The sequence below is a fragment of the Scylla paramamosain genome, chromosome 7 (assembly GCF_035594125.1).
Source record: "Scylla paramamosain isolate STU-SP2022 chromosome 7, ASM3559412v1, whole genome shotgun sequence".
NCBI classification, from domain to species: Eukaryota; Metazoa; Arthropoda; class Malacostraca; order Decapoda; family Portunidae; genus Scylla; species Scylla paramamosain.
The window spans coordinates 33,119,485-33,133,005 of record NC_087157.1 but is presented as its reverse complement, the minus strand read 5'-3'; the positions used below and the strand labels follow the sequence as shown (position 1 = coordinate 33,133,005).

At 40.2% G+C, this 13,521-nt stretch overlaps 1 protein-coding gene across 1 annotated transcript; it reads right to left on the bottom strand.

The window, feature by feature from the left end:
* Nucleotides 1-251: 251 nt before the first annotated feature.
* On the bottom strand, nt 252-12,513 carry LOC135102397 (isocitrate dehydrogenase [NADP] cytoplasmic-like). The gene is made up of 9 exons (XM_064007589.1): nt 12,347-12,513; nt 6,996-7,229; nt 6,380-6,540; nt 5,828-5,982; nt 2,744-2,872; nt 2,435-2,592; nt 1,975-2,109; nt 1,371-1,533; nt 252-883 (listed from the first exon to the last, which is right to left on the bottom strand). The coding sequence occupies exons 1-9, from the start codon at nt 12,360-12,362 to the stop codon at nt 799-801; spliced, it is 1,236 nt and encodes a 411-aa protein (XP_063863659.1). The 5' UTR covers nt 12,363-12,513; the 3' UTR covers nt 252-798.
* Between the last annotated feature and the right edge of the window lie 1,008 nt (nt 12,514-13,521).

Below are 13,521 nucleotides of genomic sequence, written 5' to 3'. Positions count from 1 at the left end.
AATCCCAAATTCCCACTGCACACCTGTGATTGCTTGGCAGATCACTGGTTGAAAATTTATGTTCTATGCTTTAAGTGGTCTTTCATGATGCAGAATTCATTAAACTCACTCCATCAGTGTGTGGCCAAGCCATCCCTCTCTGCCTCATGGTTCCTACACCAATAGTGTGGCAAATATACTACATATGAAGAGGCAACATATGAAGAGACGGTCTCACATCTTGGCTAGGAGGTAAATGAAAATGTTTGCTCTTGTTTTAAACACAATCTTTGTTTATGTGGATTAATCAAGCAAAAAATAATGCATGTAAAATTAAAATGTAAATAAACTGATGAATTTGTCAACTTTTTTTTTGCTGACATTGACTGTTAAGGTGCATGTATCAATGTAAAAACATTTCACCCTGTAACATTATACCAAGATCACATTATTTTCTCATTACACACACACACACACACACACACACACACACACACACACACAGTTAAGACATTTACAAGCTGCAAATGGTGGCAATAAAAAAAAATGTATGCTGACACATTATGGAGTAACAACTGATGAAAACACAGATATTTGAATACATATAAAAATTATGTTTATTTTTTAAGACACTGGACTATTATTTTCTATCCCTGATGTGACCAGACTAGGAAAAATACTTCCAAGAATACAAAGGCTGGGAGTTTATGCTCTTTCAATAACAGAATGCTATAAAAGTGTTCTGCCTCTCTAGAGACCAATACTGGCTACTGTAATGTAGGGAATGTTGTGCTAGAGTCTGGCTGATGGAGGATTTAGTCAAGCAGCACCCATCTTCTTCTTGAGGTTCTCTGCCAATTTATCGAGGAACTCAAAAGTGTTGAGGTAGTCTGCCCGCGTCACACTGAGGAAAAAGATTCTGTTAATCTTACTTGGAAAATATGTTCACAAGGTCAATGCTACCTGTTTATCAGTCATGAGTGGTACCTATCTAGTATGAAAGGTTGCATAAAAAGTATATGGTCTATGCACACACAGCCATGCAACAGAAACAGACTTGAGTCTATCATAAGCACACCTATATGGAAACAAAACCAAACTTCAGGCAATTAATTATGTCATTACTTCTGGTGTCCAACTAGTGAGATAAACTACTGTAATGTTATTGCAAAAACCCAATATATCTAAAAGAACTGTGTAGGGCTGAGCTGACCAAGGAATATATTTGAACAACAATTTTTTTTAAGTAAAACCTATTTGCTAATTGTGCATCAACTGAAATGTTTATTTATATGGCAGTATGCTATATGTGGATTTGTATATTAAAGGTAAGACAGGGCAGGGGTATGTACCTACAGCTACAGCCAGTCCCAACAAACTCTTGGTCTTACCTGGACATGCCCTTGATGCAGATGGCCAAGTCCTTGGTCATGGCACCAGACTCAATAGTTTGTACACAGACATCCTCCAGGGCCAAGGCAAACTTGGCGAGGGCATCATTGTTGTCAAGCTTGGCACGGTGGGCCAGGCCACGTGTCCAAGCAAAGATGGAAGCTGTGGGAAGTGGGAACGAAACACAAATTTATAGAATGGACTTATCAGATCAACTTAAAGCATTTCATTGGTTTACAAACTTCTAGCAGATCAGTGTTTTGTCTGTATCTATGTTTGTATAGCACAGTCAGGCATGGCTCTAGATCTGAGCCTATCTTGGTCAAGCCAGACCATCGATTATTAGAGTGATGTATCTCAAGATTAAGTTAAGTTTCAAGGTTCACTCTCCTCCCTTTGCACATGGATAGGAGAGTGCTATAGCCAATACTGACTGACCATTAGGCTGTGCAAATGCTGAGAATAGAACACAAAGTTCAAATAAGCAACAGTAAGTTCATTGGATGATATTTTGTTTCCACCAATTTTCAGTGAGTCCTAAAGCAGCATCCCTTGCATGAGATAAGCACTGACTCAAGTCAATACTAGGGAAAAGTTGCATACCTATGGGGTTTGTGGAGGTTTCTTTTCCCTGCTGGTGCTGGCGGTAGTGGCGAGTTACTGTGCCATGAGCTGCCTCAGACTCCAGTGTGCGGCCATCAGGACAAACTAACACAGATGTCATCATGCCCAGTGATCCTGAAAATATTGGATGTTTCACTTACAGGCCTAATTTTCCTAACTTCTCTAATGAAAGCAAGGCAAGAAATAAAAACACAGATGAAAAAACTCCAAATACTATTCCATGATAATGATTCTAAGTTTTAAAGATTATTCAGAGGTCTTCAAGTATTATATATTTTTTTATATGGTACTAATTGCATACTAGGTTTCATTTAGTAATATGTCTGGCAATATAGTACACTTGATGGAGCTTCCTGATTCACCACAGGCATCTGGCCTTGGAGTGCTCAACCTATAAATGGCAAGGTAGCATACTAACTCCAGGCACTGCAGAACTTACCAAATCCTTGGGCCACTGAATCTGACTGCACATCTCCATCATAGTTCTTGCATGCCCAGACAAAGCCTCCCTCACTCTTCATGGCCTGGGCCACCATGTCATCAATCAACCGATGCTCATACCAGATGCCAGCAGCCTCATACTTGGCCTTATACTCTCTGCAACATGCATAAGGATGTCTCAGGTCCTGCAGCTGACTATCCTTACATGCTGAGTGAAGCTTTAACATATGAACCTTCTCAAAAACTAGTAGTAATGCAGTTATTCAGGACCATTAATAGTGAGATGACTGAAGAAGCTTCTCCCCACCTGTCATACACCTCCTGGAAGATGTCCTTGAAGCGACCATCGTACTTCTTGAGAATGGTATTCTTGGTAGACATATAGAGGGGCAACTGACGGTCCAGGGCATACACCATGGAGGCGTGAGCAAAGGATCTGTTGGGTGAACCATGGACTCAGCACAATGGTGGACCTTGCTATGCATAAGAGTACAGTCAAGCCCCACTTTGCACGAGTTCATTTAGTGTGAAATGCAATTAGTGCAAGCCATCATCTACCAAAGAAAAAATGAATTAATGTGAAAGTCTGTTAGTGTGAGCTGTCTGAGCAGCAGCAACTTTTAAAAATTATGCCAAGCCACCATGATGTGCAGTACCTGATGTACATCTACAGGGTGGCCTGCCTCACCCCTTGTCCCCCCACTCACACCATGGCCCACTGCCTGCCCAATCTCTTGCTTGGGTCTGTTCACTCATAAAGGCATATACCATTGTTGTGATCGTGTTCCTTATCCCACAAGTCCATATGGGTAGAAAGTGAGTGCTTAAGTGTCTCTTTTGTGTATTCCACTTGTGGTTGAAACAGTGCTGCAGTGTTGGTATTAAATAGTGAAAATGCTGAACTGCACGGGTGAAAGCACACGTTGCTTGACTTCACTATCAAATAGGAAGTTATGAAATAAAAAGAGGATGGCCAGGGTAATTCTGCAATAGGCTGTGCATTAGGTCTCAGTGAATCAACTGTGAGAATATGGAAAAAAAAAATGAAATCAAAGCATCAGTAAAACCATATGGAACTTCTCAGATTGATGATTGAAAGTGTACGAGATGAGAAATTGATGAAAATAGAGAAATCCTTGCTTTGTGGACTGACAGGAAAGAAAAGAAGGCAGTTCAGTGGAGAGAGAGAGAGAGAGAGAGAGAGAGAGAGAGAGAGAGAGAGAGAGAGAGAGAGAGAGAGAGAGAGAGAGAGAGAGAGAGAGAGAGAGAGAGAGAGAGAGAGAGAGAGAAAAAAAAAAAAAAAAAAAAAAGATCAAACAACAAGTGATGTGTTTTTATTAAGTGACTTGTCATGAGACAAATGTTGATGGAGTAACTTCCATGCCTCCAATGGATGGCTGCAATATTTACTTAAGCCCAAGGAAATAAAGAAACTTGACTACTCAGGCAAATCTACCAGTGCCAATGATTGATGCAGGAAATGAGTTTCCCAGTATCCTTGAGGAAATGATTGACAAAGGCAACTTCCACCCTGACTGCATCTACAACATGGATGAGGCTGGCCTGATGTACAAAATGCCTCCCAAGTCAACATTTGTGGCAAAATAAATTAAAAAGGCAAGAGGAAAGAAAGCTGACAAGGCTAGATTAACTGCTACAAAATTTAATCACTGGTCATCCATACAGTGAAGCACCAAAGTGCTACAGACATCTCAAAGATATGAGGCAAGCACCAGTATATTGGATGGCAACTGAAAATAGAAGGATGAGTTCCTCAACCTGCAGGGCTTGGCTGCCTGACTATTTTGTCTCCGATGCTTGGTGGAAGTGTGAGCAGTGTGATGCTGATAATGGACAACTGCCCTGCTCATCCCTGCTACCTGACTGATCTTCACCCTAATGCTAAGAATGTTTTTCTTTCACCAAAAAACACATCTATTGTTCAACCACCTAATCAAGAGTTCACAGGCAATGTCATGTCTATCTGTCAAAAATATGTTTATGAGGACCTTAGTCTAAAAACCAAATGTGGAGCAGAGATCCACCAGATCAACAGTGAAGCAAATGGGGAATACCAGGATGCTGACATCATTGTGGATGACCTTCCATTGCTTGATGTGAATGAAGCAGATCAACCCCAGGGCAATTTCTGTCCACTAATATTGGAGGCAATTTACTGTCAGGACTGCCATCAACTTCCTCTTCAAGGCCTGGGGTGATGTTAACATGGCAACAGTTTGTCATGCCTGGTGACCTTTGGTACCACACCTGGTAGCGGATGAGCGTGGCCAAGTTCAGACACTTGAACTCACTTATGGAAGCTCCTGCTGCTTTGAGAACATGTAGCAGCAGATGAGATTCAAGAAGTGAACACAGTGGGGGACCCAATGACACCTGAAGCCATCACGGATGTGGCTGCTGTTGAAGATGTCAAACAAGGCGAGACAGTAGAAGCTACACCAACCCCTGGTGAACTCACCATGCAGCAGCTGAGTAGAACATTGGTAGGGGCTGACACCTTTAAAGACTGCATCACAGAAAACAAAAACTGCAGTTTGCATAACTGAAATGCTGAATCAACTGGATAAGGTGATGCATTATTATACAGACCTACATTTGAAGAGAGTGAATGAGAGAAAGCAGATTCTCATAACAGGATTTGTTTGCACTCCTGCTACAGCTGCACCACCACTGCCAGGACTTGCTCCTAGTGCTCAGGATGATGATGAAGTGGACCTCCTTGGATGTAATAATGTTTTGCAAGAGGCAGAAAACTTAATGAGAGATCAAGGTGTTGGCAACGAAAGTGACAGTGACAATGGAGACAGCAGCAATAAGGTGGCAATGGGCTCTACTGCTTCTCATTAATTAACCTTACATCTGCCTCACAACTTCATCCCCTGGGTATATGAACCACCATGGAAGAAAAGTGAGTTGCCTTAATAATGTGCATGATTATTTTGAGTAATTACAAACCTAAAAATCAGAGCCATGTGTTCACCAAATAAATTTTTTGTGTAGGTTATGTTCAGTTAACGCAATTTCATTTAGCATGAACGCCTTCATCTACCTAATTCTTGTGCTAAATGGGGCCTGACTTGTAGGCTGATCATAACCAGCTCTTACTAAAGGTCTTATTTTGTGAAAACTACATATAAAACCTAAAAATCATCAAGGGGCAGATAATGCTCACATTTTAAAAGGTGCAAAAATTAAGAGTTTAATAAAGATGCAACATGGAAATTCTACTCTCAGCAATGCAGCAACCAACAAGAAATTTTCAACACCAATCAGTTGCCAAATGTGTGAACCAACTGTAATGTAAATGAGTAAAGTGTAAATGTAAATGAATCATAACAAATCAAACCCAGCAAGTTGTGTGTGCCCTGACCTGATGGAGTCATCAGTGTTGAACATGCCCAGGGCCACACCTGCCCCCTGGAAGTCATGAATCACCTCCTTCACTCCTGGTGCTCCCGCCTCAGCAGGAATCCAACTGATCTCCAGCTTCCCTCGGCCTGGCACAACGAAGTCCACTGCCTTGTACTGAAAAGGTGCCGACAATGCTGCCTTACCATCACATTCACCCTAATACTTTCCACCATATAAAAATATGTAACATCTTATCACATCATATCATGACACCAATTTCTAACTCCCTACTTAGTGGCATATACAACGCATCCATTCACAAACCTTTAAACATCTAGGAATTAACTACAAGCCAAAAAAAACTGAAGGAACTTTATTATGCTGAAAAAAAAAAAAAAGACATCATCTGGAAAGACATGAGAAAAAAGCTGAGGAAGGGAAGATGTTTAAGTAACATAAAAAAAATACACTTCCCCTATAGCAGTAGAGGTACCTGGAATGGACAAGAGTAAGAGGTCGCAGAGATGAAAAAAGTACATCTACCAAAGGGAAAACCTCGAGGAAGCCTCACCTGATCAGCGTGGGCATGGCGCCCAATGATGATGGGTTTCTTCCATCCTGGCACAAGGCGGGGAATGTTGTTGCAGATGATGGCTTCTCGGAACACTGTGCCACCCAGGATGTTGCGGATGGTGCCATTGGGCGACTTCCACATCTTCTTAAGGTTGAATTCTGAGCCAAGGACAAGTCAGTGAGAGGTGTATCTTTAATCTAGGGATTAAAACAGGTTTACATGAATTTACTTCTGTAGTACACTAAAGAAATTGGATTTCTTAATTTTTGCATAAAGGGTTGGGTTAAAAATTAATTTTAATATTAACATCTAGTGTCAGTGTCATTCAGATGGAAGTAAAACTACCTACTCATGTATCTGAGGCTTCCACCCTCTTCTAGAACCCTTCTCTCTCTCTCTCTCTCAAAAAAAAAAAAAAAAAAAAAAAAAAAAAAAAAAAAAAAAAAAGAATAAAAAGTGGTCCATATTTACTTTTATTGAGTCATTACTCTTTAAACATCATCCCTCATACATTGTGCTCAGTCCTCCCATGTGGCTGTTTTGTTAGCCTGACTCATATTCTTAAGATAAGCAGTGCTGGAGGAGACAGAGTAGTTAAGTGCCAGCAACTGACCTTCGACCCTCTTCTCATCAGGAGTGATGGTGGCACACTTGATGCCTACACTGTGCTTCTTGATGGCATTGGCACAGTCCACGGTCACCTGGTCATTGGTGGCATCCCGGTTCTCTATGCCCAGGTCGAAGGTGTGCAGCTCTACATCCAGGAAGGGCAGGATCAGCTTCTGCTTGATGAGGTCCCAGATGATGCGGGTCATTTCATCACCCAGCACCTCCACCACTGGTCCACCTGCAATGACCCCACACACACACAAACCAATGACTAGCTGAATACTCCATGACAACTCTTGCTTTTTGCTGGCAGGGAAAAGAAATTATCCACATTTTTTTACTGAATTTTTTTAGCCCTTAGAATTCCATGACTTCTTGAGAGAGAGAGAGAGAGAGAGAGAGAGAGAGAGAGAGAGAGAGAGAGAGAGAGAGAGAGAGAGAGAGAGAGAGAGAGAGAGAGAGAATGACACCAAAGGGTAGAAGTGAAAATAATGCCAATATAAACAGTGCCAATCCTGACAGCAGAGGAGTGACAGATTTGAAGCACCTGAGAGAGAGAGAGAGAGAGAGAGAGAGAGAGAGAGAGAGAGAGAGAGAGAGAGAGAGAGAGAGAGAGAGAGAGAGAGAGAGAGAGAGAGAGAGAGAGAGAGAGAGAGAGAGAGAGAGAGAGAGAGAGAGAGAGAGAATGACACCAAAGGGGTAGAAGTGAAAATAATGCCAATATATAAAGTGCCAATCCTGACAGCAGAGGAGTGACAGATTTGAAGCACCCTGATCTCTTTCAAATTCTGAAGGTGATAAAGAAAAACAGATGAGTAAGAAAGTATGTTCCAGTTTTTAAAGGAAAAGGGTTGTCTTTTGGTCACAACACTGAGTTGAGCAATAACTTTAGGTAACATAACCTATTCCAGCCATCCCCTTAATGAGAGTTAATAATTGCTGTCAGGTAGAGGTAAATTGATAAGCAATAGTTATCCTTATCCAAACATATCAATGCATAAGAAGAGAAGTAATATTTTTTTGTGACTGGAAGCAGAGAATGTAAAATGAGTACCACTGATCTATTTAATAAGATATAGTCGAAAACACACAAAACATTCTTAATTCTTAAACACATTTCTCTTTATGCAACAGCCAATGATGGTGTCATACTAGCTTCATTATCCCACCTACTCCAATCAAGTGATCAATCTGCCCAATGGGAGAGGACCACTGTTTAATCTTATCTTTTGTGTTGTTCTGTGGACTTTGGAACACACCTCACCAGGGGTGATCATGGACATGATCTTGTTGCCCTTGTGTCAGGGCAACAAGAGTGCATGTGTGAGGTGTGGAGAAGTACAAGGCTACATTATACGCTTTTCTTGACATGAGAAGGCTTACAAAGATGAGAGACAACAATAATGCGTGGCAGCCCTCCAACTCTAGTTCTAACTATTAATAATAATAATAATAATAATAATAATAATAATCATAATAATAATAATAATAATAATAATAATAATAATAACAACAACAATAATAAAATAAAACACAATTTGATTTTTTATTCCCTCCTCAGTTTTTATCTCTCTTCTGTTCTCTTTAATCACCAATAACAGGCCTAATGTAGTCATTCTTTAGCATATTTTTTCAGCCAGTTACTCAATATGTAGTCAGCTTAATTTTGGTTTTCTAGGTGACAGAATCTCTCCCTCTGGTACTAGTCAGATGCTTGAAGACATGAAAGCAAAGATCATACACTTTCTATTAATGGTAAAACATCACTGGCTCTCTCCCTGCAAAACTGGCAACAGTGAGTCACAAACTTTGTGCCAAAGCAGTGAGCTCTGTACTACTGAGCCTCATTTACTTGGCTTTCTGCAGTTCTCCAATTTATCTTTTTCTGAAAATACTCCCTAGATGTGTGACAAAATAATTTTTGTGAAATCTTATCTCCCAACCTGACACCATTTTTCCCATTATCTTATCCATGCCTTTATGTGAACTGAACTGCTGCAACTGTTTACATAACTGAAATAGTCTTATTCCCACACTCTCTCAGTCTTCACATGCATGATGAATTCAGAACAGCTCTGTCTCTGGCTCCTACCTCTGATAGCACACAAGAGTTAAAAAATAAAGGTTTATTGTATTCAGGAGTTTTCTTTATTACAGCTTCATTATGTGGATATGCAACTGACATAGGTATGTACATATCTTTCTCTTGTCTTAAGTGTATTTATATGAATACTGCAAACTCTGAAAAAAGTTTTACAGGTACCTAATGATAAACACATGAGACAAAACTTATTCGGGTACTATATCTTATCTAAACAGAGTTAGGTAAGTTAACTGTATGTGACATTATGTAATCAAGGTTAGAAATAAGTGTGAGGCAGCCAATGATGGAGCTGAAACTCTTACCATTTCATCACACAAGGAGAAAACATTACTGTGTCATCTTGCTGAGCACACCATGTCAAGGAAAGCAGGATTTTTAGTGTGGAGAGAGAGAGAGAGAGAGAGAGAGAGAGAGAGAGAGAGAGAGAGAGAGAGAGAGAGAGAGAGAGAGAGAGAGAGAGATGAGAGAGAGAGAGAGAGAGAGAGAGAGAGAGAGAGAGAGAGAGATGAGAGAGAGAGAGAGAGGAGAGAGGAGAGGAGAGAGAGACTATGTAGAAGGAATTCTGAAGGCAAAGAATTAGATACAAATCCAAATAACAAGTTAGAAAGAAAAAAAATAAGAATAATGTTACCAATAGCATTTCCTGGTTCAGCAAAGACAGCATATAGTAGGTAGAGTACATTACTCTGTATGGTTATTCATATACACTACTGCATTTAATGAAGAGAAATCCCATAAGCATCTGGATGAGAGTGAAATCTGCTCTTGAGCAAAATGAGTGACAATTTTCAAACATCACTGTGATGTAAGGCAAAGCAATGTTAGTGCCACATAAGAGAAGAGTAAAGAAAGAGTGTCAATGAAAGGCAGAGCTTCAGGAAAGAAGGATATGGAATGAGGTGAAAGAAATGAGCAAGAGAAAATCTGGCCGGCACTATGTAGTGTACATGTGATGGCATCCTGTTGGGGGGGGGAGTGAAAGGGAACTGTTAGGGGAAAGAACTGGAGGCTGACTGGTGGATTTGGTGAGGAGGAGAAGAAGGGAAGGGAAAGGAAAAGGAGGGAGGTAGTGAAGGAGAAAGTGGAAAGTTTAGGAGGATGGTGAACCCTCCTCTCTTCTTTTCTTGGAGAAGTAGAGGACAGAAGAAGACAATAGAAGAAGCAGAATGGGACAAGCAGGGTGAAGAGAAGGGAAAAGTAAAAGGAAAGTAGAAGAGAAATAGGGGAGAACAGAGGAAGGGAGAAAGTATGTGAAGAGAGTTGTAGGGGAGAGAATTAGGTGTGTAAACTTTTCTATTATTATACTTATTAATTATTATTATTAATATTATTATTATTATTATTATTATTATTATTATTGTTATTATTATTATTATTATCATCATTTTCATATTTTCAGCAATGTCTAACTTCTGGCCTGTCAACGTCACATGATTTATTGCTGCTCATGGGTACAAACACACACAATGCACATACACGTAGTCCCCCCCCTTCCCTCTCTCTCACTCTCTCTCTCTCTTCCTACATACACACCACACACACACACACACACACACATATATATATATACATACATACATACATATATATATATATATATATATATATATATATATATTATATATATATATATATATATATATATATATATATATATATATATATATATATATTATATATATATACACACACACACACACACACACACACACATAGGGAGTGATGATTTCAAACAAGCACTGCACACTGCTGGCACCAGGAAACTGGTTTGCTTTTTCAATGAAAGCCTGCCCAGTGTCCCTCCATCCCCTGTAAACAAGTATCTTGACAAGGTGCTCAAGGACACACATTACCATCACCACGCAGGCAGTGGATCTTTCCCTCTCCTCCCATGATGTCCAATGTTGCCAACACGACACCATTCCTCATTACCAAGTCAACCTTGCACTTAAGTGGGATGCTTACTACCTATGTATATATATGCACATACTTTCTATTTTACGTAATCATATATGGTACATCCATATCTGTATATTCCTATATTGCCTCCTAGACAGCTTACATACTTGCTGAGAGAGAGAGAGAGAGAGAGAGAGAGAGAGAGAGAGAGAGAGAGAGAGAATCAGTAACACTGGTGTTATTATGTTCAGCATAATCACGTCCATTATGAGACTTAATTTTATATACTTTGGAGATGGAACTTGTTCATTAATTCAAGGTCTTACACACACACACACACACACACACACACACACACATGGCAACTCTGTATGCAATGCAATCCTTTCAATATTCAGCTGAGTTTGTTGTAAACAATTACAGGTTTGATTTGCGCATTATGGTGATGGAATGCTTCAATAAATTACGCGTCACACACACACACACACACACACACACACACACACACACTTGTGAACTTTAAACTATTTAGTGGCAGCGCTCAGCTGATTCTCCTGTTACTCCTCCCCCCACCAGCTGTGCTCACTGGTTGCCCGTGTCCTACGACTTCCTAGACTACCCTTTATAGCAGTAACTCATCACAAATGACAAATGAATAGTGTTATTAATGTCGTTATACAAACATTAACTTAGAACCATAATCTTCACAGGGTATTCCTGACAGGAGGTCCTGGTAGTACCGACGGTCCGACACAACAATTATCATTAATTCATGGGAGAGCAGTTTATTTTCCCCAAACTAAGTGTTACAGGCGCGGTGTCATAAATCTTGAGGCGTGGAATCTATACACCGTAAACAACTGCCAGAAGTATAAATAACACTTTCCATCAGCAGGGTGTGTTGTCTTGGCTGCTCAAATTTCTTCCTTCATTTAAAAAAACGTCTCTTATAATATGTAGTAAGCGTCAGCTGTCTTCGTTTTTCACTTCCCGGCGTTTGCAAGTTTCTCTTCCTTGCCACATCCCTCGTCAATACCAGCAGGATGTCACGCACAGACACACACATACTCCTTCCTCACGTCCCGGCCTTTCATACAGCTTAGTTACTCAACGGGAAAGGAATTCATCAAATTGACTCAGCATTATTACATGCTGACTCACCTTTCCTTGCATTTCAGTATCACGCACCCATCCCCTTCCCTCTGCTTCCTTTCCTTGTGTTGGCTCTCAGCCCTTCCTGTGCTCGTTCCCTCTCCTGCACTGCCACGTCTGCACACCCACCCTCCTCCCGACACCTCACATCAATAAACAAAATGTTTCATTGATATTTGTAGGATTAGAAGATTACTTACAAGAAATCTTAGACATCCTGACAGTGTTCACGTCGCGCTACCAACACCCGCTGCTGCTTGGCTTGGACTGAATGACCGGCCGCACCACAGCCAGCTGCCAGCGACTACCTGCTGGGCGCCGGCGGCGATGGAAGTGTCGTCTGCGGGATGCTGGCCTTACGTCTGGCAGCGAGGTCAAGCGGCCAGACGCCAGCCAGCGGCCAGTTCATTCAAACACATTTCTAGCTACACCTGTGATTTCTACAGGGGGTACTATGCTGCAGACAAAGAAAGTGGCAGCAGATGACATCACTGGGTGGGAGGCTGCAGAAGCAGTCTACTCATATATATATATATATATATATATATATATATATATATATATATATATATATATATATATATATATATATATATATATATATATATATATATATATATATATATATATATATATATATATATATATATATATATATATATATATATATATATATATATATATATATATATATATATATATATATATATATATATATATATATATATATATATATATATATATATATATATATATATATATATATATATATATATATATATATATATATATTACCTGTCGAAACGATAATTACTCCCAGTGAGGTCTAAAGCACTGGATCAGGTGATGCTGTGAACTTATCATTAAACCCAGCTGTGATCTCACTGAACGTTTCCCTTTGTGTCTCACAACACAAGGGGCCAGTCACAGCCTACCCTCTAAAGACAACTCTACCTAATAATGACAACAAGCACCTAATAACACAGCCTTCACTCAAAAAATCAAAATTATCATGGCGACTCCTACACCAGCCTCGGAGTCCTCATCTGGGGAGGGGACCACAAATGTCTCCAGGTCAGACTGCTCTGATAACGACCCTAAGTCTCTTGACACCCATCCCCCCTTCAACTTTTTCTTCATTAACCTCTGTAACATTCGCAGTCTTAGATCTAATTTTCAATCTGTAGAACACCACATCTCCTTTTCTAAACCTCATTTTCTTTTCCTCACTGAAACACAGGTGTCTGAGGCAACTGACAGTAGCCCCTTTTCAGCTCCCTACGCTGATGATACCATCCTGCACTTTTCCACGTCTTTTCATAGACGTCCAACACTTTAGAAAGTAAACATTTCACGCAGGGAAGCCACAGAACGC